Here is a 27,227-nt window from a genome sequence, read left to right on the forward strand (position 1 = left end):
ATTTCAGGCTTGTTTTGAAGCTACGGGACCCGGGCACCAGCAGTCATTAGGCTGACCAAGTCTGTATACCAAAGTATTCTAGAGTCAAAACCATCTTTTTAACCACAGCTAAAAAGATGAAACTGGGTCAGAGTTAAGGTCTGTTCTATAGAATTTATAATCCAATCAATCAATAAATAGTGAATAATTTAATATAAAATAAACATAGTGGATTAATCCTGCACATTATTAAAGTAAAAAATGAAGGTACTTTGTTATACTGTTGCTAAAAGCTGTTTTCTTAGTTATAAAATGACTAAAATAAAAAACAACCAAGCAAACCAAATGCAAAAAACCCCAAATGAAAACAAATTTTGAACCGATTTTCTTATATTTTATTTCACATGAATCTGCAAACATAAAATATTTGTACCTATATATTAAGGATTTCGTCTGTCGCGTGTGATAACATCCTCCCTCGTCCACCAGAAAACTGTGAAACAGGCTTTAAGATTCTGATTATTTATTATGTACAGTTCATCAGAAACGTTCCAACGATTTGGCAAAAAACCTTCACAAACATTTGGCACAGAAAATCAGCAACAATATCTTTTTGTTTTTTCTCTGATATGCGTCATAAAAACAATGAGGAACCCGGATGGACTATCTGACATCGACGACAGAAACGAAGAGTGTTCAGAGTTGAGTGAGATGATCAGTGTGCGTTCACATCGGCTCACAGGTAACATCAGAGAGAAGAGACTTAAAGCACCTTCACCACCTTAAACCAGACCAGGGACAGTTAGTATTTACATATTTACTCCTTTGATTTGTGCTACCCGTGCCACGCATGCGTACTTTCTCACTCAGCGGTGAAGTCAGTGACGGTTACTTTTCCTCCGAGGAAGTTAAAACTGATGATTTGTAAGAACAATTGGGCCTCCGTCACAGGCTCTAACATCACCATCGCCATCATCAGTACCAGTAGTGATTAACTCTGAGTCCTTTAAAAACATTTAAAAATCATATAATGTCCTTCACAGTGCCTTTAAACACCCGGACAAACAAATCAAGGTTGTGCAGACAGATTTTTTTTTTTCTTGTCGTTGTTTTTGGTCCACACAGAGCATCCTCACATCAACTTACACCAAATTACCAGCTTATGGCTCTGTCCCGGTGGGCTGTGGCTAATGTAGTTCACAGAGACTTGTGTTTCCCCAGCAGGCAGAGGCTGAGGCACTGCAGCAGGCCTTTCATCCACAGACAGTGAGCGAGGAACAGCAGCAGCAGGCAGGCGCCGGCCGAGCAGTAAACGCTGATCACCGTGCTCTCCTCCGGCAGGAAACACTTGGACAGCGTGTAACTGCTCGGTGACACCGTCGCCTGGGAGAAGAAAGGGGGGAGAAGTGAGAAATAACGTGAGTTAGAGGTGATGAGTAATGTTTATACTGGCAGAGGTGGCTGCTTAGAGCTCTTCGTCCACCAGAGGGCCTCCGAAGATTAAAAATAGGAGCTCATTTTGAGTTCCTTTCTTCCTATTTTTTTTTTATCTGAATGAATCAGTTTTTTTTATAGCCTGTAAACAAAGGAACAACAGATTCAACAGAATCTCACCTCAGCAGATTGTTTACTATATAATTAAACACTTTATTAAGAAACTATTTGTATGAAAGAAAAACATCAAATTTAGGCCACCTGATTCTAGCTCACTATTAAGTACTGCTGCCTGACATAAGGTGGTTTCGGGGAGTTTGCGTGTCCTCATTGTTCTGAATGTTTCTCTGTCACAGATATTGGACAAAATCATGTTAGTTTAATGCTATCTTTGTTTTCCTCTTAACTTTATTTTAAGAGTTTCTGCTTAAATCAAGTTCAAACAAAAGCCTCCAGAGCAGCAAAGGACAGAGCACATAGTCAGGGACATATTCTCACCTGGAATCAGGATTTTGTAGCTTCTGGGATTTTGAGTTTTTAAAAAGAAGAAACAGGATAATTTCTTTCTCAAATATGTTGGAACAATAACTCAAACCTGAACTTTGAGGTGCTGGTTTGGTTTAATATGCCATTTGTCAGCTCAGGACACTCTCACAAAAAAGATTCAAAATCTTCACCTCCTTCCTTGGTGGAAGTGAAATTGATGCAAACGTGGTTGTGGATCACGGATCCGCGGCTGACAAATCTCCAGTAACTTTGTCATGCTGTCGTGCCAATTCGGATTGAAACCTCTGAAGAGTTTTTCCAGCACCTTGTTGAATCTAAACCATGAAGGCAGCCATGGAGTCAAAAGGGGGTTCAAATCACCACTGCCCTAAGCAATCATTCATGCTCACATACACGCCTACAGCCCATTTAGATTCGAAACAGTGGCTGGATGTTGGGAGCTGAGGGTCATTTTGACTTGCAATGAATTAGAGCTGCATTTGATGAGCGTAACAACCTGTCCAGGGTGTACCCCACCTCTCGCCCCATGACAGCTGGGATAGGTCCAGCCCCCACAACAACTCTGAATAGTATAAGTAGAAGACAATGGATGGATGGATTTTCTATAGACATCTATAGTTGATATATGTATATTTCTTACCTCTATAACTGTGAAGTAAAACCTCATATTGTGCCAGATGTAGTTTGTAACCAACTGCTCAATCCCTATTGATTCTCCTGAGGGAAACATCTGGCACAGCTGCTAAATTCTCTGATGTGTTCATCAGCTAGTTGCTTACAGTGTTTGCATGCTCAGCAGTGGCTTTCAAAGTATATCTGCTGGGGCCAAAAACTACTGTACGCCACTGAGACTGAACCATAACAGTAAGGTTGTGCACTGGGCAGCTAAACAGAGAGAAAAGGCAATCCACACAGAAACAGCCCAGCCATCCGGCAACCTTAATAATCTCTCTCTATAATACAGATTAATTCGATTATTTTTCATCTATTGCTGTTTGAAAAATGCCGACTTTAATTCGCACACTAAAAAGTTCACGATTTTGCTTTCACTCACAAGGATGAAGCTGGGGTTGTTTCTGTTCCTCCAGCTGAAGGATGGCACGCTGATTTCTGGGTACTTGTTGTCATGGAGAACCTCACATCCGCTGTGGGTGTGTCCGCTGAGGATGAGGCGGGGCTTAAACCACTGCAGCAGCTGAGGAGAGAAACCCATAACCGCTTCAGAGGCTGGTTGCTGCTCCCTTACATCACCAGTTTCATCATCACCATCATCATCACCATCGTCGGCTGTTTCTATACGAGACTATTTCTGACGGCGGGCTGTTGTTTGCCGTTTTAATTGGATGAAAACACTTCAGAACAGATCTGCGCTTTGAGAGAAAAGGAAAGAAAAAAAAAAGACAGACAGCGGAGGCGGTGTGGTGAGACTGCAGAGTACTCACTCTCTGTGAGGCCTCCTTCGACAGCACGTCGTACTTCTCTCTGAACAGCAGGTGTCGCTCTTCAGGCGGCGCGGCGTCCTGTCCTGTGCAGCCAGCGTCACTCACTCTGTACAGAGGATAGTGCTGCAGAACGGAGCACACAGTCAGGGAAACGTGCATGGATTCGGATTTTTCATGGAAGAACAGGAAACAGGCTGAGGGGCAGCTCAGTAACAGCATTTCTGGTGTCAAGTTTTTCACCCAGCCACGTAATTCCCCTATCAAACAGTTCATAAATACATCTGCAGTGATCCACGTGTCTAAACAGCCCTGGAGAATAACCACGTTCCCCAAAGTTTCACGATGCCAGACATGGTTCTCCTGCCACTCTGCGTTTCACTGGACTTGAACGTGTAATTCTTCCAGATAGAGCGGGCAATCCGTCAAAGTCGCTGTCACAGAGAGAGTACTGAATCGTAACACTCAACACACCATGACACTCATGACACCTTCTGGACTGAATGATGATTTTAGTTGAAAGGGCTTCCTCTGAAGGAAGTTTATATAAAGCATGGATCCCAGAGTGTGCGGCGTAACCTCGGTCAGAAGTTTCAACCTGTGTCATGTGACTAATTAAACCAATCACCTGCTAAAATCTTGTATATAAATTACAGGACGCTTTTCTCATTTATCTACTTAGTGCCTCTTTATTTCCTCTGTCCTCTCTATCCCGCCTGTGACTCAGGAATCAATCTCAGCACACAATGATGAAGGATGTCTCTGTCCCTAAAATGCATTGGAGAGCCAGAGGAGGCTTGCTGGAGGAGCTATAATCCTTGGATGCACACGCGGAAGTGTTTCTTTGCCTGTTGTGTATAAAAGATTCATGCACGCGCTTGGAATATACTGCAAAAAGAAAGGCTCTTTAAACAGCTATCCTCTTTATATGCAGTTTCAGTTATTTAAGTACATCAAACCTTCCTGTGTGCGATTAAGAAAAGCGTCTAATATCTTGTCACACTGTTGCACTGTTACATTTACGATCATAAAATACAGCAGCAGTCGGCTAAATAAAAGGAATTTATGATGTGGTTGTGCCAACATCAGATTTAATTCGCATCACTTTAAAATGAACCACAGAGGCGAGGATGTCTCATTTTGTCAAATGACTGCTGCCTCGACTCCTCTCTTCTCGTGTCTCCCTATCGCCTCCTCCGATCTCTGTTGGGAGGGACTATGAAGCGAGGAGAGGAATCAAGGATGTATCAACTGAGAGATGTAAATGGGAGGTTTTTTAATCATGCTCTCCTTTGTTCGTTGAAATAGCCAAAAAAAACGAGACTTGTAAAGTTTCTCAGGTGTTACCTTCTTACCTGTTCAACTTTGGAGCTACAAAACTTTGGTTTAGCACTACAGATGACCATAATAGGATAGTGCATTGAACTAGACTGAGAGACGCACAATATTGCTAAAAGTTTTCACTCATCTGTCTTCACATACATATAAACTTGAGTGACATCACATCCATAGGGTTTAATATGATGTCGGACCCTTTGCAGCTTAAACATGAGGTTTAGGGGTGAGTTCATTGGAATTTTTGATCGTTCTTCTAGAAGCACATTTGTGAGGTCAGACAGCCATACAGACAGGTGTTCTATGGGGTTGAGTTCTTCCACACCAAACTCGCTCATCCATGTCTTTATGGACCTTTGTGCAATGATGCGCAGTCGTGTTGGAACAGGAAGGAGCCGTCCCCAAGCACAAAACTGTCCAAAATGTGTTGGTATGCTGAAGCATTAAGAGTTTTTTAAGAGCCCCACACCATAATCCCCCCTCCACCAAACTTTACACTTGGCACAGTGCAGTCAGACAAGTACCGTTCCCCTGGCAACCACCAAACCCAGGCTCATCCATCGGATTGCCAGATGAAGAAGCGTGAATAGTCACTATGCTCTATATCACTGCATGATGTAAGGCTTGGATGCAGCTGCTCAGCCACGGAAACCCATTCCATGAAGCTCTACACACTGTTCTTGGGAAATCTAACATCCACATGGAAGTCTGTAGCGACCAGTGTTGGTCAAGTTACTTGAAAAAAGTAATCAGTAACTAATTACTGATTACTTCCCCAAAAAAGTAATCCCGTTACTTTACTGATTACTTATTTTCAAAAGTAATTAATTACTTAGTTACTTAGTTACTTTTTAAAAACACGATTTACAACCTGAAGAGGTGATAAAGCGATAGATCTTTCAGCCCAATTCTACTTTTTCTACATAATCCATCATACAAAATGTAATCAAATGGAAAAGTCTCTTTTTTTAACTTGTTTTATCAGTTTTAATCTTTTAACTTTATGCATCAAGCAAAAATTTTATTATATGCAACATTCTCTGACTTGAATAAATTAGTTTAACATTTAAACCTATTTTCTACACATTCCAGCACATAAAATAAAATATTTTTTGTGTTTACACTCAGTCTTTCAAATAGATGCAAGTAAAACACAGCAGAAAATCAATAAAGTCAAAGACTCAGCAGTCCTGTTGCTCTATTTTCACCTGTAAAGCAGGACTGGGGTAGGCAGAGGTTTACCCCGGTGCAGGTGTGCCGCGGTCAGTTGAAGAATCCGCGAGTTTCAAAGTAAGGTCAGTACTTCCACGCTTTAAACGCTGCACGCTCATACTCTCTCCCACAATCGATGTGATCCATTGTTGATCTGCACACAGCTGTTGTCACTAACGGCGCACTCGCTTATGTCACTGTTGTGAGACATTCTCGCAAAAAATCACAGTTTTAGTAACGCAGTAACGCAGCGTTCCTATGGGAAAGTAACGGTAATCTAATTACCGTTTTTGCAATAGTAATCCCTTACTTTACTCGTTACTTGAAAAAAGTAATCAGATTACAGTAACGCGTTACTGCCCATCTCTGGTAGCGACTGCCTCTGCAGATAGTTGTCACCTCTGCACAGTATGCACCTTAGCATCCACTGACCCCATTATGTGATTTTAGGTGGTCTCGTTGTTGTTCACTTCCACTTTGTTATTGTTATTATTAAATTTCATAACTGGACTGCACAGTTGGCATCAGAGATGGGCATAACGCGTTACTGTAATCTGATTACTTTTTTCAAGTAACGAGTAAAGTAAGGGATTACTATTGCAAAAACGGTAATTAGATTACCGTTACTTTCCCGTAGGAACGCTGCGTTACTGCGTTACTAAAACCGTGATTTTTTTGCAAGAATGTCTCACGACAGTGACGTAAGCGAGTGCGCCGTTAGTGACAACAGCTGTGTGCAGATCAACAATGGATCACATCGATTGTGGGAGAGAGTATGAGCGTGCAGCGTTTAAAGCGTGGAAGTACTGACCTTACTTTGAGTTTGATTCCATAAAAAGTGACAAAAACATTAGTGTCCATCGTGCGTGGGAAGAAAACTTCTTTTTACAGCGAAAAAAACCCCTAAACTTCCGAGCAAGCACCGAGTGCGCAACGACGTAATGAGAAATTCACAGAGAAACTCGCGGATTCTTCAACTGACCGCGGCACACCTGCACCAGAGTAAACCTCCGCCTACCCCAGTCCTGCTTTACAGGTGAAAATAGAGCAACAGGACCGCTGAGTCTTTGACTTTATTGATTTTCTGCTGTGTTTTACTTGCATCTATTTGAAAGACTGAGTGTAAACACAAAAAATATTTTATTTTATGTGCTGGAATGTGTAGAAAATAGGTTTAAATGTTAAACTAATTTATTCAAGTCAGAGAATGTTGCATATAATTAAATTTTTGCTTGATGCATAAAGTTAAAAGATTAAAACTGATAAAACAAGTTAAAAAAAGAGACTTTTCCATTTGATTACATTTTGTATGATGGATTATGTAGAAAAAGTAGAATTGGGCTGAAAGATCTAGCACTTTGTCACCTCTTCAGGTTGTAAATCGCCTCCTGAGAGTGACCCATTCTTTCACAAGAAGCAGTCTGCATGTCTAGGTGCTTGATTTTATACACGTGTGGTCATGGAAGTGATTGGAACACCTGAAATCAATGACTTGGATGGATGAGTGAATACTTTTGACAATGTGGTGTGTCTCTCTCAAACATTCAAAACTGAGCTTTGCCACAAAAAGGAGCACATATTGTCCTTTTCAGATCTGCACACACAAGCAGCCCGCCATCCTCAAAAAATAAAGTTAATAAAGGCAGTGTCATAGGCAAATGACAGTTAATCTCTATTGCTATTTAATGCAATTTCAAGGGCGCTTCACTTACAGGCACAACTGTTTTCTGCGATCAACTAAAACATAAAACACCTGACCTTTGTGCTGCATATTTTACCATCAGATGCCATAATTTGATGGGTTTGGAGAGAGAGGTGACTGCCACAGTTTTATAACACAGGATAGTGTTATTATGAATTACTGCCTTCATAAGACAGACAATATGTTCACAAATAGTAAATATTCCCTAATTTTCTGCAGGTCTGTACTACGATGGAATTAAAGTTTGAGTTTTCAAAACAGGTAATTAGAGAGTCGAACATTTTTGAACCTCATTTCATTTTCTGTTAAATCGTATATTTGTAAAATAGATAATTAATTCTCTTATGCAGACACGTCTCCTAAATGTAAAAAAAGCTGACAGAGCATTTAAGTAGATTGTTCGATGTCAGCTTCAAACACAGTTGCAGACCTGTTGTAAAGCAGCGTGTAATGGTCATTTCATAGAGTTGAACTTACAGCTTAACCCAACATCCCTGCAAACCACACAGCAATCAGTGGACGCTGTTTTCAGGGTCTTGTCGATCAATCGCTAACCTTTAAAAAACATCACCTTTATCTCTAAATTTGGTTGAAAACTAGGACGGGTAAAGTCGTATTTTAAGGCTGATGCAAACATTTAAATTCAGCCTCGTTTCAGTCATTCATTGTTACTCCGCTGAGATATTTTCTGCTGATTGGAGGCCTAAAAGCTCTAAATGATGTGCAGCTGTTGAGCCTAAATTGTTGTTAAATTAGTTTCAAACGTGAACGTTTGGTACACGTCTGGATCACAAATACTGTTCAAAAAATGCAAACATATATATATATATTTATATATATATATATATATTTATATATATATATATTTATATAACATTTGGCTGAAATTTTATTTGGTTGTTTTACACCATTTATTTCAATATATAATAAAAAAACTGTAGTTTTTTGTCAGTGTCTGTACAATGATTGATAACCTTCTTTAAGATTCCCAGTTTCAAATATTGAGATCAGTGTATGAATAAGTGATCCCTGTGAGCCAAGAGCTCCATCTTCACGCAGTTTTGTTTTTTCTGTTATTGGCTTAATGTGATATTATTGTGGTATTCTTAGACAACTCTGGCTGTGACCACTGAAACCTTCATTGCCTCCTGCTGAAAGCTTCTGCTTGTGAGGGGCAGCCAATTAGAAGAAAGCGAGGTTAAGTGAGAGAAACAGTTTGAACTGGGGGCCAATTTTTTGAAATTATTTGCAACTGTGGTATGTGGAAAGCAAAAGTAGAAATATGGAGATGGAAAAGCGCATGATAGGTCCCTGTTAAGTATAAAATGTTGAACGTCAACCGTGTGTTTCCAAAATCAGTAATTAAGTATGAAGTTCTAAATATATTAATTGATTACAGGGTCAGCTGAGAGGAAAACCCAAATGCAGATAGAAAGGCTGGATGAAAAAAAACTGACAAAGATCTTTAATTAAAAGTCTGATTAACCATCGTCCAAAGAGGAAAACATCAAAGTCACAAAAGCGAAACTAACCAGGAATGCCAGGAGGCACAGAGGATGAAGGCAAGAAGCTCAGGAGGGAAAACTGACAGTCCAGCAAAGACAGAAAGAAAGACACAGCTAGATATACACAGAGTGCTGATTAAATAGGTCAAAAACAGGAAGTAAAACCACAACAAGACGCACAGAGAACCAAACTCAAAGGTAAACGCGAACACAGACACAGGAAGGAAACGGAGAAAATAGAAACGGAAGAAAAAAAGCAGATGCACACCAAAGAACACAAAATGATTTTTTTGTACATTGAAAAACAGATTGGGTACCGGAAGCGATACCTTCCCAGCATGACTCAAGTTTGACAGACATGCACCGCTCTGCACAGCAGAGAAGAGATTATTATTATTATCATAGCTGAAGCTGATGTGAAGACTTCAGCATTCTAAATGAAACCATGAGGATATTTTCCAGAAATACTACTTTGTAGAAAGAAATTTTGTGAAGGTCTTTGTGTTGTTTTTCTTCTGCTGGAGCGCAGCAAGAAGATTCTGCCCTTAGGAAAACAAAAAGAGAGACGTAGACAAAAAAAAAAGACTACAACTTTGGAAAAGAACTTTTTTTCCCTCCCTTCTTTTGTATCCAGCACAGGCAGCTGAATTTTGCACAAAATGAGGTGTTTGGATTTTGTTTCGTCCACAGCGTAGAGCTGGGACGCCACTCGGGGGCCATAACAAAGACCGATAACGCATTCAGTGTACGCTCGGGTACGCGAGTGTTGAAAAGGCTAATCACGTCTTCTGCTGCTAAATGTTATCAGCTTCTGATGAAGTCTGAGTGGAGTCATGCAGTTTACCTGTAACATGATGGGGGGTGTGGGAGGGTAGAGCTGCGAGCCTTCACAGCCGTCCATCACTCCGCTCCCTGACTGCGCGCTCTGCAGAGGAGAAAACATAAAGAATTCATCAGCTGTCTTGTCCACAACCTCACAAAGCATCCTCAAGCATCAGGTAACATTTTTATTTCATATCGCTACACTGCCTCTGGTTCTGGTGCTGTGTGCAGAAAACCCCCCCCCTAAAAACTAAAAACACAAACCAGGCGCCACTTCTAATGTGCTTTTATAAACACTGGATGTGTAAGAAGATCAAAACACCTGCTCTGGGTACGTCTTAATTTTCTGTGCGTGCATCTCGAGTGCCAGTGGCAGAGTGCATTCGAGGCGCTGACAGTGTAAAAATGTGCGAAAGACTCCTAGAAATTTTCCTCCCACCTGAAGAGAACAGTTGAGGTCCCTGGAGAGTTTGATCAGCTCTTTTTCCACCGACTGGCAAATGGGACAGCCGTCGCCGTGCAGGGCCACGCTGTTCACCAGCAGAAAACTGACGAGAGAAGGAGATTCTCAGTTAGTCTGGCAGGAAATGTAGGAAAAGCATCGTTATCAACAAAACAACATCCCAGTATCATTGGCTTTTAAGTAGATGGCGAACCTGTTAGAAAACAGTTGCAGTTCTCAAAGCCGCATCTGAATTCGTTTGGAGTTGCATTTCTGGCCACCTGACAAATCTAAGTCCAATATTCACTCTCTGTTTTTTACCAACTCCAGAGGGAAATATCTGGCTCTGTGTTCGCCAGCTTGCGGATAACTGTGTGCGTCTGCTGTCTGGTGAGCTGAAAACGTGTGATGAGAGTAAACCAGAAGAGTAAAACAATGAGCCGGGCCCGTAAAGGCGAGGGCGAGCTGCGGATCCAGAGCATTAATCTCTGTGTATGTGTGGCCCTCCTTTTTTTTCGCATTGCCACAATGTTTTCACGTCACCTTTGATACATTATTATAAAATTATTGCTTACAGCTGCTTTAAATAGATCCTAAAACTAGAGCTCACATGGAGGACAAACACTGCTGCACTGTGGGCGTTTTACATCAGCGCCGCTAAAAAAAAAAAAGGGAGAAGCACATAACCATTCTCTGGGCTTTTTGTTTAGATCCTTTTATAATATATTACAACACAACAAAAGGCCTGTTCTCATGTAAATGTAACGCAACAAATGCAAATATGTTACAGCACTGCTGCAGGGAGCACAAGCATTTACTGGATGTTTTAACCCTAAAGTGACCAGTCGAGAGTTTCAAGGATCATTTATGACCTTATTATATTTCATACAAGAACACTGCACATTATCACTATCTATGAGAGACGTTCTAATGTGTTCTAATGCAATTAATTGGCGTTTTTTCAGGTGTTTCAGGTGATTTTTGCTGGAATAAAATCAAGCCCCCAGCCTTGTTGTCTGTCTTTAAACACATTTGTGAAAGAATAGGAAAGCTGCTCCTTTATCACAGCAGGTACTTCTGCATGTTTTGATTTAGCAGTTTTACACCAGATGGCCTTCTGACACAATCCTGAGTGGGGGGGATACACATTTGTGAAAGAATGGGTTGTTCTAAAAAGCTCACTGAATTCCAACTTGGTGCTGTAATAGGATGCCGACCGGGAGCTTCATGGCTGAGAAGCTCCTGTAGGTGGAACGTGTAGTTGGCACAGTCACAAGTCATCACAATCTTTTATTACTTCCACGCTTCTGTTTTAAATAAAATCTAAACACACATCCTGTTACTAGTTTGTCTGAAATCTTTTGTGCAGAAACATTTTAAACCCAGGTTTCTGCAGCACTGCTCTAATTCTGTTAGCCACGGTTCACTGTCAGCATCATTAAGCGGTGATAAGAATTGTAAAAATCTAAAGCCTAAAAATTATTTTTAGAAGTATACTGGAGTCATTAAGCTCCGTTTTATCTCTACAAATGAAAATACTAAATGACACATGATGACCGATGACAATTATAAACGAACGTGGACAAGAGAACGTGTGACATCGAGGCACAAAGAAACCAGAATGCCAGTGATGTAGTAGCTCATCTAGCTCTCGATCCACCACAAATCACAGGTTTTGTAATGTGTGAAGTACAAAAAGAAAGTGATACGTTTTGTTCTCATAGGTTGGCTGAATTGCACAAACTAATGACAAATAAAAATCCTCAGTTTGTTTCAGTAAAATCTGACCAGTTCTTGAGGAAATGGAAAAATCTCATGGTCTGTGAGTTTCGTAGATATTTTGGAGAGTTTTCATTATTATTTAGTCTTTTCCGTGACTATTCTTGAATTTTAGTTTTTTGAATTGCTTGGCTAGTTTAGCTGTCCTAGTGTTTTTAGACTTCTTAATAGATATTTGATTCTTTACGTTATTCTTGCCTCCCTAATGTCTTCTTGCATTTTGTCGTCTCTGTTATGTGAGTCCCCATTTAGTTACTTCCTGTTTTATTTTGTAAGTCTGCTCTCTCTGGTGCCTTGTTGCTAGTTCTACTTCTTGTGTTATTGTCTTAATTAGTTTAAGCTGTGCATTGTTAGGCTGGTGTTTCCACTCTCCCTGGTTAGCCTCACGTGTCTATTTACAGCCTCAGCTCCTATCTGTTTAAGTCATACTGTATCACCGTCTGTCTTTCCTTGTGTTTGACTTAATACCCTGCATTTGTTTCCCTTTCCTGCGAATACCTGACAGAACAGTACCTGTAAAATGGCAAATATGACCGTGACCTTCAGCACAATTCTGGTAAATATGCATTCAGCGATCACTTAGTTGGCTTTTGAATTTTTGTGAGTTCATGATTCATTTTGGTTTTAGAATAATCTATGTGGGAGTTTTGTTCCTAGTTTCTTTTGTATTATATGTTATCTTGTTTATATTCCTCACTATCTCCCTGGGTGAGCCTTTTATCTTATCAGTTGGTTCTTAGTTTTTCTATTTATAGAGGAGTTGCTTTAATTTAGCCCCCCCTCCCTCCTTCTAGAAGTAAAAAGGGCCTTGTTTGTTCTTATGGTTCAAGTTTTAGTTGTATTTAGTTGGATGCCTTCAGTGTTCTATTCTAGGCTGTGTTGTGTGTAGGGCTGCCACAAACGATTATTTTGATAGTCGACTAGTCACCGATTATTTTTGCGATTAGTCGACTAATCAGATCATCATCCATTGGATGTAAAACGTTCAGCTTATTGCACCAGCAGCATCTACTCTTATATAACTATCATTAGCTTACAGCTTTAAGTGTTTAAGGTCTGTGCTAACTAAAAATAAAGACAAGATGATAGTTTATTACATTTTAATGAAATTTGCAGATTGTTTCGGTGAAGTTTAATAAACTCCTTGCTATCTAAAATATAACAGGACACTAGAGAATATTCTCGAGCATCTCACACTTCTGATAATCAGCTGTCTGCTTGACGTTTATTCAGCTGTGTAAAAACTATAACTTTAATCTCAGCCAAACGGATTTACTTAGGAACAAATAAAATACTAAAAAAAGCCAAACAATAACATTTTTAAGTTATCTAAGTGACTCATATATATTTAACCTGAGCAGCGAAAGACAGCGGTGTGTTTGAAAACGATCTGCCGGGAGTCCAGTGTTCTCACTGTCCCTGTTCTCCCTGCTTGTAGATATGTGTGTATGTAGGTGTGTGGGTGCAGGTGTTTACAGGCACCTTCAGGCCTGGTGGGTGTGGCCCTGGCAGGTGATTGGCCACACCTGAAGACCATGACACACCTGCAGCTGATCAGGCCTCATCGGAGGAGCTACTTGAGAGTGTGGTGGAGCTCTCTCCGACACTGGACAATTGCGTGGCTTCATGTTAGTCTCTCGACCGGTTTCCTAGTTTAGTCTGCTGCATTATGGTGTGTCTGACGGCTGCCTCTGTTATTTTCCCAGGAGTAGCGTGGAGATGAGAGGGCAGCGAACACTCCATCGTATGATGTAGGATTCATATTTGAATGACCGCAAGCTGCCCATTTCCTAAGGCACTGAAGGGGCCACAAACCATAACATTTCAGAGCTGGTATGATCCTCTCCTGGAGGCTGTCTCTGCTCTGTGCCAAACATGCATCCTAACTCTGAGCATGTCGCACATTTTTTCCACAGGTCTGCTCTTTGTCTGCGTATTCACACACACAAACCGTTGTTTGTGGACAGCAAAGGCTCTTCTCCTGGCATGCTTTGCATACAGGTCCAATTTTCTGACTGCAGAAGCAACTCTGTTACCTGCAGATTTCTTCCTGACATTTGTGTTCCTTCAGTTTTCTTTTTGAATTTTCTGGGCCTGGCAGTCCTGCACAGTTTGGGAGTCACTTTGAATTCTCCGCCACTTGTACATAATTTTCCTTGCAGTCTAATGATTTATTTCAAATTATTACAGACTTCAGTCTTTTTCCTGAAGACTCTAAGGGGTTCTTTAGATCTTGGCCTAATGGCGCACCATATTTCAGTGGCAAAAAAGACCAACAAGAAGTTTAAAATAAGATGTCTGCTACTCCCACAGGCAGCTCTGATAATCAGCAAACCTAACAAATATATGTAACCCAATATAAGCCATACTTTTTCCATGTGACTGCTTCATTTATGCCATAAATTACCATGTTAACTAATAAATGTCCATTTATCGACTCATTTGTTTTATCACCATTATTAACAGGCACTGTTTCAAATATGTTTAAATGACTGATTAGACTGCCGGAGGAAATCATTCCCACATGTTATAATTTTACAATTATTAATATTTAATAGGGCTTTTTTTTTTTTTTTTTTTTTTCCTTTTCCTAAAAGAAACCTTGCAGCATGGCTTAGGTTTACATCTGAACAAACCTCTTCTGGAACAATGTCCTGTGGACAGATGAAACCAAAGTGGACATTTGGTCATAAAGCAGCACCCCTGGCAAAACCCACACACAGCATATCAACAGAAACGCCTCGCACTGATTGCCACACACAGCAATCGAAGAGTCACGATTTGCGGTTGTTTTTCAGCCACAGGACCAGGGCAACTTACTATCATTGAGTTGACTGTGAACTTCACCATAAACCGAAAAAAAGCAACATGCCATAGGTTGCTGTTCATGTGAGGTTGTATTTATGTCATTTTAAGACGTGCTAATATGTCCTGACGGGTAAACCCTACAAACAAGACTGTATCTAATTTTCCTGAGCGTTTCTCCTTTTATTTAAGCTGTCCTGTAACAAGTTGTGTTTAAAGCTGAACACAAGAATTTCACAGTAGTTGAATATTAAAGGGTCTCATCTTCATCCTATCTTATAATCCATCATATTATGGAGGGTACTTTGTTTTTAAAACTGAGCGCAATCTCCCGACACACAATTAAGACCTCGGGAACAGTTGCCTGGCTCGTCTAAAAGCACCTCTGTGGCACAGGCCGACTCAGGGGATTAAACCGTCGACCTTCCCGCATGCTGAGTCACATGTTTGTCCTGCAGGCGTGTCACCAGTTTTTATGTTTACATTTATGTTTCACCCTCCCGTCACTCACTTGACGCCCTTTTTGGTGACGATCCTGGTGGAGGAAGCGTTGAAGACCTTCTCAAACCGCTGCAGCTTGAACCAGTCCATCCTGCAGGGAGACACAATACGCTCATCACACAGCACAAAAACCTGCTGCTCAGTCTGCCGTGTCTGCCTGTCTATCACGCACCGTTACATAACAGCTGTGCCAGCATGCTTCCCGCTGCTCGGCTAGAATCAAACCACATAGGAGCATGTCTACAAAAGCTCACATTTCTGAGTCACACATGTCAAATACCAAGCATTAAAAAAAAAAAAAAAGCATGACATTGTGTTTTCTTCCCCTGAGAAATTAAGAAAAGAGTCTCCTATAAGAAGGCTGTTACATGCTGGACACAATGAACACAACTTTTCTGCAATTTAATGCAATCCATCACAAAAAATGTAGTTTAAAGAAATTACCAGAAAGACAATAAAACCTCAGTGAAACCACCTTATTAAAAATAAAAGCTAAAATCTTTTTCCTTTATGACTTTTCTATGGGAATTCTTAACAAAGGCAGTGACGAAATAAATAAATCTCTTCATCGCTCATCTTCTGCTTTCTTTTTTTAATAATTTCTTTTTAGATTTCTTCTTAATTTTGCTCCGAATATCACCACAATCTTACAAAATCTTATCAGGGTTTTTTTAACAAATAAATCTCCTTCCTGAAAACGTTGGGCCAACCAACAAAACAAAAAAAGCACATATTAACATAATTTCTTAATGGCCTTTGAAATCAGTGGGCTCTGTCATAACTGGCCACAGCTGAATATGAAGGGTTGCAAGATGATTAGCCATTAAGGAGGGAAAAAAAGAAAAGAAAATTACCTTTAATTTTAAGGCCATTTAACTCTCCTTTTGTCTTGTAAAATATTTGACATTTTCTCATCATCGGGGTGATAAAAATGACGCTTAAAGAAGGTAAAACTTGGCTTTCAAGTGCTAACAGGAATGTGTCACCTCTGATGAAGGGCTGCGAGTTGCCATTTTTTCCCTGCTTGAATGGGTCACAACATAAAAAAGTGGGGCGTGTGAACGCCATTTCAAAGCCTTTTCCATGACTTGGACTTGAGACAGCTTGATGTCCAGAGTTTTGTCTTTGAACACTCTCAAACATGCCGCGTATAGGAGGAGAAGCCGTGCTTGTCAGAAACTTCCATTAGAGCATAAAGAAAAGAAAAACTACCGTGTCATAACTGCACTGAAGGGAGGATGTGGCGACAGTTGATCAATTAGATCAAATGATCTGTTCAATAGTTTAAAAAGCATGCTGAGAAAACATGTCAAAGGTTTGCACACTATTTGGCTCCAATTTAACGATGCTTGAACAAAGTATCTTCTTTGGATTTGTGTTGCTTTCCTTTCGGTGTATCTCGCACCTAAAAGATGTTGTATAGATTTGTGTAGGTCTGAAGGAATATTGTAAGATGACCAGGAAATTCGATGAGGGGCACATTGTGATTTATTTAGTGTGTCTATTTTGTTCTACAGTTATCCAATCCAATCCAATTTTATTTATAAAGCACTTTAAAGCACAGGAACATAGTGCTGTACAGAAAATAAGTTAAAACAATAGAATAACAGAAAACAGCAAAATAAATAAATAAAACACATAAAACATAAAATTAAAACAGCCCTATATTAAAACAAAAACAAGATAAAACAGCATCGAATCACCTAAAAACAACTGAAATAAAAATAAAAACCAACATCTCACGTGGTGTCAAAGGCCAGGGTAAAGAGGTGGGTTTTCAAGAGTGACTTAAAAACAGATAAAGAAGAGGCCTGTCTAATCTCTAAAGGAAGCTCGTTCCACAGTTTTGGAGCTGCTACAGCAAAAGCACGACCTCCTCTAAGTTTACGCCTAGTCCTGGGTATCTTCAGGAGCAGCTGATCAGCTGACCTGAGAGAGCGGGTGGGTGTATAAGGCTGTAGCAGCTCAGAGAGATAAGATGGGGCTAGGCCATGGAGAGCTTTAAAAGTAAATAAAAGAATTTTAAAATGAATCCTAAAAGAAATGGGCAGCCAGTGAAGTGAAGCTAAAACAGGGGAAATGTGCGCAAACTTTCGAGTGCCAGTTAAAAGACGAGCTGCGGCATTTTGCATTTTGTAGATGACTAATATATGATGCGCTGACCCCAATATAAAGTGCATTACAGTAATCCAGCCGAGTGCTAACAAAGGCGTGGATCACTGTCTCAAAGTGCTGCCGTGAAAGAATTGGCTTTATTTTTGCCAGCTGCCTGAGGTGAAAGAAGCTAGATTTTACCACTGCCTTAATTTGATTATTAAACTTCAGATCACAGTCCACTTTGACCCCCAGGTTTGTGACAGTTGGCTTAACATACTGGGTCAGGGAATCTACATACACATTGGGGGTCTCGGTGGGGCTACCAAAAACCATCACCTCTGTCTTTTTATCATTGAATTTTAAAAAGTTAACAGACATCCAAGCCTTAATGTCATCGAGACACTGAAGTAATGGCTGTGTAAGGTATCTGCCTTTTTTCTTTAGAGGGACATAGATCTGACAGTCATCAGCATAAAAGTGGAAAGCAATGCCGTGCTTTCTCAGTACAGAACCAAGAGGAAGCAGATATAAAGAGAAGAGGAGGGGGCCTAGAACTGAGCCCTGTGGGACACCACACAAGAGGGGAGCGGAGGACGACGCATAGTCACCGAGACTGACACAAAAAGTTCGCCCCGCCAAGTAGGACCTGAACCACTCCAGTGCTGTGCCCCTAATGCCCACCAGTGCTCCAAACGAGAGAATAAAATGGCATAATCCACGGTATCAAACGCAGCTTTTAAATCTAAAAGCACAAGAACAACACAGTCCCCAGCGTCAGTAGCTAAAAATATGTCATTAAAAACTTTTAAAATGGCTGATTCAGTGCTATGAAAGGGTTTAAAACCAGATTGGAAAACCTCTGAGACATTTTGCTTTTCCAGGAAGGCCATTATTCGGCTGTAAACTACCTTTTCAAGAATTTTGGAAAGAAAAGGTAGTTTGGAGATAGGCCTGTAATTTGCAAGAACCGTAGGATCAAGAGCAGGTTTTTTAATCAGGGGTTTGACTACTGCATGTTTAAAATCTTTAGTTAGAGCAAGATCAGGTGAACTTGAGCCATCCATAAGTTATGCATGGAAGACTTCCCATGATACACTGAACACTTCTTCTTCACTCCATATGGAGTTGGTTTATATGCTGCTATTATATTATCTAATTATTATGAATAATGTCATAAACGTTTTTTCTTCCCTCTGCTGTGGCGTGAGTTTTGTCCTGTTTGCTGTTTGTGGTCTCTGTGTGTTGTACCTTTGTTTTCCCCTCATTCCCTAACCGGTCATCAGGACTTCTTCCTCCCTGATGTTCTTTGCTTATAAGGAATTGCTGGTTTTCCTTTCTCTAATACTGCATGCACTTGATCTCACAAAGAACCTAGAAGATGCAGATTGTTTTTCTTTATAGTCTCTGAAATAACTTGTCGTTAAAGATAAGACTTATAGAATCAAGATCTTCTGTGCAGCCGTTAGCAACATCTCCTCACAGCAAGAAGGCTGAACCTTCCCAAGGCCGTTCTGTGTGGAGTCTGCATGATCTCGCTGTGCCCAGCGACATGCACGTTAGAATAACTGGTGAGTCTAAAGCAGCCGTGGATGTGAGGTAGATTAAGCGCTTAAAGTATAAAAAATAAAAGTGCTGTTTGGGTAAATGTTCTTGGTCAGCACTACATAACTGCAGTTCCACTTCAATGAGACGTGGCGTCTCCTTCCTTCTTTTTATCCAACCTGCTATCAATATAATCATGTAATCTTTTTACTGATTTTATTTATTTTTAACACTTATTTTTACAGACACTTTGTGTTTTGCATAATGTATCTGAAAATGCATTCTGCTTCGGTTTATCAGACATTGAATTTTCTGTTGTTTTGCCGTTGGTGTTAACATCCATCAGATCTCCAGTGAACCGCAGAGGGTTGGGGTTAAGTTGCATTTTAGCCAGAAGCCAAAAGAGACTATTTTCAAAAAGTAGACGATGCTGCCTGTTATTCCTCCATAGTTCTTCTCTTGTAATATTTCTATTTGGTCGTGCAGATGGAATTACTATACAAATGGGTTGATGTGAACCTAACCCTAAACGAACAATACCAGCAGTTCATTAGTCTGTCAATATTTAACATGTAGCACAAACCTCCCTCTTTACAGCTCAGTACTGTCTTGAAACAGCTGGGCACAGCTGTAGCTTCCAGCAAACAATACTCAAGCAGTGTATTTGTTGCTGAATATTTTCATCTGTGGATTAATACACGCTTGCTGTATTACCAAGCTGCATGACGGAAATGTGAGACTGCCTCCAATAAAAACACTACCTTTAACACCGATATTAGTAAATCTCTTAGTTTTTAATGTGACTTGTTAATATATACTACGGTGAAAGCACCACATTACTGCTACAGCAACAAGACAAAGCAAAGACCCTCCAGCGATGGCTTCAGACCTGACTGCATGTGATGCATCCAGCCACTGCTTTGTCTTATTAAAACTGCCTCATGGAAATATTCAATCGCCTCCTTGCAGTTTATGTAATGTAGACAAAGTCCTCTTGCTGTGCGGTGTAGTAGTAGGAAAGACAGTTATTGACTTTTTTGGGTGCCACATTTAATGTTTCTCTTGCTTTAAAAACTTTTCAAGGAGGCAGGTATTTCTGTAACTAGGGCAACAAAGAATAGCGCTGAAAATCGTTCATACTGAGTCAGAGGTAAAACCTGTGCTTAATAGAGAAGTCCCTCAGGCAAAGGCCAAGTAAAACCAGATCAACCGGTCGCAGAGTAAAGGTTATGTAATGAAAACTGAAAAACAATAGCATACAGAATGTGCTTACTCGTAATGGAAACCGATGTCATGATTTCCAACCAGTACAACCAGTTCCGTGTCAGTGGAGTGTCTGAACATCCTGTGGAAGCGACGCACGTCGTCCTCCCAGTGCTGCGGAGAGAACGACACGAACACAGCTGAAGTTTCAGGCCTCAAACAAGAAAAACTCCCCGAAGAAGCTCACAAGCGTTAATGGGATCTCTGAGGGTCGCCCAGCAGCCCTCACGGGCGGCTGAGATGAGTTGCTTTCATTCAGATTCAGTTTTGCTTCTGCGGGACTGAAACTGCACACAGAAACAGCCTTTAATTGCATCAGTGCTGTGGGTTTCATACGTCGTGTCTCTTATTTATAGAATTTATAGGATGTGGGAATTTGGAGCAGTTTTCATCTCTGATTTGGCCACATTTTCAAACTAAATGTAACTATTTATTAATCAGTTAGGTGATTTAGGGGATTAATGAGTGTGTGGGAAAGTATTTGGATTAAAAAAGCAGAAGATTTGATTCTTTTTAGTAATTTTTAGTTAAACAATATTTGGTTGTCTGACTGTCGGATAAACAAAGCCGGCAGTTTTTCCGAACATTTACAGAAGAAAGAGTGAAGGAAGATGCCTCAAACAAATCGTAAATCAAGCACATAACACCAAATATCATCGTTTTCAAGTTCTTCTATTTCACGATAAGCTGGTTTTCTTCATTTTTTAACACCATATGTTCAATATCTTTTGGTTTTTGGTCAATGTCTGAGGCTTGAGACAAAATAAACACTTGGTAGATTTGCAGAATGAGCAAATAGGAGACTATTTCACTAACAGAGTGATCTTTAAAGTCAGTTGTAAGGCGAATACGACACCCTCGCCTTGATTTTCATTCAAAACAGTGAGACTGTCGACAGAAAAGAAACCAAACATATTTGAGCGCAGCTTCACATTTTTAGACGTTCTTGCTCTGCAAATTTAAAACTGGTGAATGATATTTGAGAACACGCTTCTTTTTGCTTACACTGAATAGCTTTTCTTTGTGGGACAATTTTTGAGGCTACAACCAAAACGATGAAGTATTTGATCAGTTAGGTTGCTCGCAGAATGAATGGTTATGGAACTGTTGGTCATTCATCAAGCAAACATCCAACACGGCTCCTGAATTTGGGGTCTGAAATGTGCCAATTTGTTTCTATATTACTCTTTATACTGATTTAATTTAAATAAGTAGGGTTTTGGACTGTTAGCAGAGCAAAATGGGGACAATTTTGCACCATTTATTACTCTTAGCATATTTTATTCTGTGTGCAAGCTCTAAATCCTTCAAGTGGAAGCCAGTCACGTCGTGAATCAACCACAAATGCTAAAATCATCATGCTTTTCTTTCTTTCATACCACTGTATGTTGAACACCTTTGCCCTTGTGGCCAGTTCTCTAACCACAATAACTAATTTCAAGATGTCCTCTTAAGCTGCAGGAGGAACTCCTCAGACACAAATGAGGCAAATGATTAGCCAGCAAAAGAAATAAATGACAGACTGATCTATTCACCTGCTGCAGATCAAGTCTCAGTACTCTCAGCGTGAATTCAAACACGCAGGCCCTTCCTGTTTTAACACAATACAAATTAAAAGAGTTGCCATTCAAAGAGTGAAAATGAGGAGGAATCAGCGAGTGGGTGGGTGGAGGGAAAAGTAGATTAGAGGAGATTTTACTGTCTGAGGCTTTGTGTTGTGTTCCTCTCGCTCCACTTGCTTCTATCTGTCTTGACAGATTCCATTTTATAACCCAGTAATAGATTTCTGAGCATTCCCAGAAGCTCCCCCCCAACACACCAGGATGGATGTACCATGGCGGGCTAAGAGGATAACTGGTGCAGCTGTTTTCCTCAAAAACCTGCAGCTTCTGGGGCCCGGATGGTAATAAGATTAGGATTATTATGACCAGAGAACACAGAGCTTCTGCTCTGCATCCACATACTCGAACACCATCATAATTATCATAATGGGGGGGGGGGGGGGGGGGTGCAGAGCAATGCAAGAAGAAAAACAGGGAGCTCTACATTACCTTCTGCGAGCTCCACTTGCCTTCGTCGAAGATGTCCCCGAGAATAAAGACTATCTCGGGCCTGAGCAGCCACAGAGCGGTCTGGAAAGCCCTCTCCATCTGCCATTCCCTGCGCGTTTGGACACAAGTCAGCGTTATTGGATGTTGTTGTTTACAAATCACTCCTGCAGAGCCCCGGGCACAGACGGACGGATGGAGGGCAAATATATATGAGAATACATGCAAATGAATTATTACCTCCTCAGCTTGTCAAACCAGTGTCCTCCGACGGCTCCGAGGAGGTGCGTGTCCGACAGCACCATAGCGCGGACCGCAGAGTCCACCGAGTGGCCGTCGATGCCCTCTCCGCCGCGAGCATGGCTGATCTTCGGCCAGGCGCACTTGAGGATGGTCGGAAAGTAGATGAGATACTCGCAGAAGAAGAAGGCGCCGCCGACCACCCCAATCAGCACCACCGCAACCACCCATTTGACGCTAAACCTCGGCATTTCTTTGTTATTCGGCGTTCGGGATGCCCTGAACTGGCGCACTGGCGGTGATGGAGCGGTCCATGAGGCATCTTCACCTCGTCCAGACCCCACGGTTTAGGTCTCCAGCCGCGTGATGCTCATGGCAAGCTCATCTGGATAAAAACAGGCTTCGCGTGGAGTCCGGTTGATTCCGAAAATAAGAGAAAGAAAAACAAAGTTTTAAAATGCGCCTTGATTTCAAGGGGAAAGCAGTGAGAGAGAGAGAGCAGCCGCCAGCCGCTGTTTCTAAGTCGTAGGCTCTCATGCGTTAAGCTGGAAACAACACATCCGGTGTGCGTTTTCAAAATAAAACGGGTGACACGATATCTAGGGGACACAAAAACTCCATGCTTTCTGTAGTACAGTATATAGTATATATTTAGGCTTTCTTAAAGTTCAGAAAGTTTCTAAAACTTAAATTATTTTGGAACTAATTTAAATACCTCTGGATTCAGGCTCCACACTGGGTCAAGCCTTTATATATATATGCCTGTAGTCCAAAGACTGTAGGCTAATTGGTGATAATAAACTGACCATAGGAGTACCATACTCTTGTAAAACATTAATGATAAACCAACTTTAACTTGTCTTTCAGCTAATGAATTTATCAGAGTATTATTTCATAAACCACCAGCTTGCCCTGTGCCATTGAAAACAAAAAGAAAGATGTCACATATGATCATAGATTACCAGAGGTGGCAAAATAACATCAAACTTGTAAAAACGTTCTTTACTTAAGTAAAGAAAACCAGTGTTAAAAAAAATACTCCACTAAAAGTTGAATTACTGAAGCAATTTCTTTACTCAAGTATAAATGAAAAAGTACAGACTCTTAAATGTACTCAATAAGAAAATAAAAAGTATCTCCATTAAGGACAATATTCATGCAAAGGTAACTAAACATTGATATTAATAACATAATATAATAGTACTGTATTAATAAAATAATAAAGCAATTTTAGTACACGAGAATACAAATGTTATTCCAATTTAAAGTCTAATTCTCACTTCGAATCTATTATGTAAGCCATAAGGAGTGAAAGAGAATTTTACAAACAGGAGGTGACTTTGCTTCTAAGCTTAAACAGAAAAATTAGGACTGTCAAGGGTTAAACTGAGATTTGGCAGTTTTTTGTTTTGTTTTTTGTTTTTTTTTTGGGCGGGGGGATTTACAAAATCCACAAAAAACAATGGGCTGGGAGGTCAGTTCCTGTATTATGACGAAGGAACCATTGTTCCTTCAGTTGTGGTGGTTTCAGTCATTATGCAAATGTACTGTTTATAAGATTGAGGAAACCTGCAGTCAGCTGAGACAGAAGAAGTCACTTGGATGAGTGACGAAACGTTACTCCCACTGAAAACGCTACGTCCAGATGAACAGAATCAACTTTTGGAGAATAGAAGTACGGATATTAACATTTCAACCACACACAACATCCACAAAGGTAAATGCATTATTAATAACACAAGTTAGCATTCATGCATTAATAATAATGAAGTAGGTCAACATTTTTGATAATTTTCAGCCCTGCCATCCTTTGGTGACCTGTCCAAGGTGTGCCTGCCTTCAGTTCCTCCTCTCCTGTGGGGTCAACTAGTTTTGTTTCAGTAGAGACATCATTTGTAGTCATCTACTTTTACGATTGGGATTGAAACTTTAAATCTGATAGTCAGGAATTCTTTCCTTTTTTTTGTAGCTCCAGTCATGTTTTAGTTTTTTGTTTTTTAACTTGTCACTGCTTATTAGTTGTGTAAGAAAAATATCAAAATTTCACATGAAACCACCCAAAATTACAGGACATCAATGATTTTTATCAATATGTGAGGCTTAACTGAGGTTAACTGATCAAATGCATCAATCAGATTATTAATTAAAAGCGATTTTCTTATATGAAAACACTCTGGATTGAAGACTTTAGTTGGGGGTTTTCCATTTTGTTATAATTTATTATTAACTTCCATGAAAGTATTTTTGGTAAGATAAAGCAACATTTTGCATTTACACCAAGGCAAGCTGCCACAGCCAGCGATGGGAGCTGATACTGAGATGGAGTTAAAGTAGCCAAACTGCATAAAACTAATAAGGCGTTAATGAAAGTCTAGCATTCAAATTGTTTGGCAAGGATGGCATCAGACAAATGTATCAAATATCAAAAAATTATTCTACTCCTACGACACTGCAGCCTGCTTCTATTAACATTAACATGCACATTGTAACTATCCAGTGCGGCTGTTCTTTGTGAGTTTGTGCTGATTTTAAAGAAAATTTAAACCGCTGGCTTGTCCTTTTATTTTGAAAATACTAGTAATTTCCTACAGTTTTCTTCCTCCTACCAACTGCGATCTTGACTAATGTGTATTCATGAGAGAGAGAGAGAGAGAGAGAGAGAGAGAGAGAGAGAGAGAGAGAGAGAGAGAGAGAGAGACATTTGAACAAAAAGTAATTTAAAAAACAGAGACCTCCATCTGGAAACAATAAAACTATTGAGTTGATAAATTCTAATCTGATCAGTGATCAGTAAAGCTTGACAAACAGATAAATGGAAAGGAGCCAACTACTATGGGACAAATGAGATTAAGTGATTATGTGCAGAAATCTAATCAGCAGGAGACTGCTTATGTGTGCAGCTCCAGGTCAACCCTGAAACTTGAAGCAGCGAGGAGTTTATTTCACACAGGAAAAAGCTCCAACAAAGCTGCTCCAGTTACGCCACCGAACTGCTGTTACCTGCTCAACTAGTTGGTTTGGAGGAGCCCTGTGCCACTGCTCACACGTACAATGAAAAGGATTTACACCCTTCACTTCCCCCCATCCCGTCTTGACCCTCCAGCATAGATTCAGCGCAAGATCTGACTTGTGAGGGAGCAGTGAGGAAGTGGAGCAAAGGCAAACTGAGTAATGATAGTGTGACTCAAAGGAAGTCCTTCTCAGTTTTCAGACTTGTGATTGGTGCGTGATGGTGAATGAGTATTTTTGTCTCTAGACACCAACTGGGTGGGGACTCCAAACTCTGCTTCCCTACAGATGTGCAGCTTCTGGAGAGTGTCTCAAACCGCTCTCAAGTTGCACAGCTTTGTTTAAATTCTGAGGCTGGTAAATCAGTCTTGTGTCTTACTCATCTCAGTCTCAAGGAGAAAGTATTGAATTCACTCTTCTTGCTATTCACACATACCTACCACTGGCTGGTGTTTCAAATATCATGTGTAGCTGTGAAACAGAGTAAAAAGCCTTATTTTCAGAGTAAGAACAAAATCTGATACATTTCATATCATTTACCCCAATATTTAGTTGATCATAGAGCGAAAACAACAGAAAAGTCATGTGATGCTGAAAGAACAACCTGCCAAACTGTCTTTTCCATCAAGTGAATTTGTCAACAGGCTGGTAAAACGATGATAAAAAGAGAAAGCTAGTATGGGCAAATACCTCAGCAGTTTCAAAATTCATTTTTTTGATGTAAAAACTGCAAAGAATTTAAAGCTTTGCGTCCTCTCCAGCACCTTGGGCACTGCCGCATTAAAAATAGACACGATTATATAGTGGAAATGTCGGCACTGACTCAACACTCTAAAAAATCCTCCAGTGAATAATTCCTCGCTTCAACCACAATTTTAAAACTCTACCATGAAGATGCAAACTTTTATATATTAAAAAACAACAAGCCAGAGACACCAACACCTGCTCATTTAACTCGGACGTCCACGTCATGATGTGGAAAACTGTCCTTTTTCTCAGAAACAAAAGCTGAAATCCTTTTATGACACATCTGGATGTGAAGCAAAGGGACTGTCCAGCTTTATATGAGCACATAATCAAAAAAGTCAGAATCTGGAGAATAATAATGGAGTATTAGTTAACACGCTATGGGTATTAATGCTCAATGACATATGCTTCCATCTTAACAGTCTTTTTCTGAGAAAGTGCAATGCCAAATAACCTTATGCACACATTTCAAGAGCTGCCAAACACTCACAACAAATTATACAACTATAATATACTACATTATATGCCATCTTTGTATTATTACAGTTAAAAGTGCACATTCATAAATCCAAATGGGTGGAGAGTCAAAGTTAATAAATCAGATTTATTAGAAAAATTAACGGTTTAAAGGAAAAAATGATTCACAGAATATTTGTATCTTAATATAAATGAACAGTAGTGTGTGTTTATTGTTGGGATTTTACTATCACTGTATAAATAAACTGCATATTTTTGATGATATTACTGTTTCTTCAGTTGCAATTTTTGAATTTTGTGTGGCCTTGCATTTAAGTGATAAGTACAATAATAATCTTAGGA

The 27,227-nt window shown here is 40.2% G+C and overlaps 1 protein-coding gene and 1 long non-coding RNA gene across 2 annotated transcripts; one reads left to right on the plus strand and one right to left on the minus strand.

The window, feature by feature from the left end:
• Positions 1–351: 351 nt before the first annotated feature.
• On the minus strand, positions 352–23,207 carry mppe1 (metallophosphoesterase 1). Its single transcript, XM_085253636.1, has 9 exons — positions 22,653–23,207; positions 22,416–22,524; positions 20,375–20,478; positions 15,473–15,553; positions 10,375–10,483; positions 9,958–10,038; positions 3,363–3,485; positions 2,975–3,115; positions 352–1,362 (listed from the first exon to the last, which is right to left on the minus strand). The coding sequence occupies exons 1-9, from the start codon at positions 22,901–22,903 to the stop codon at positions 1,177–1,179; spliced, it is 1,185 nt and encodes a 394-aa protein (XP_085109762.1). The 5' UTR covers positions 22,904–23,207; the 3' UTR covers positions 352–1,176.
• LOC146553293 (uncharacterized) lies at positions 12,505–14,611 on the plus strand. The gene is made up of 3 exons (XR_014889416.1): positions 12,505–12,712; positions 13,863–13,989; positions 14,073–14,611. It is a non-coding gene; the product is annotated as an uncharacterized LOC146553293 (long non-coding RNA).
• Positions 23,208–27,227: the final 4,020 nt, after the last annotated feature.

The sequence above is a fragment of the Mchenga conophoros genome, linkage group LG18 (assembly GCF_057382185.1).
Source record: "Mchenga conophoros isolate Kocher_MC1m ecotype Shallow Benthic linkage group LG18, M_conophoros_male_GT1.1, whole genome shotgun sequence".
NCBI lineage: Eukaryota > Metazoa > Chordata > Actinopteri > Cichliformes > Cichlidae > Mchenga > Mchenga conophoros.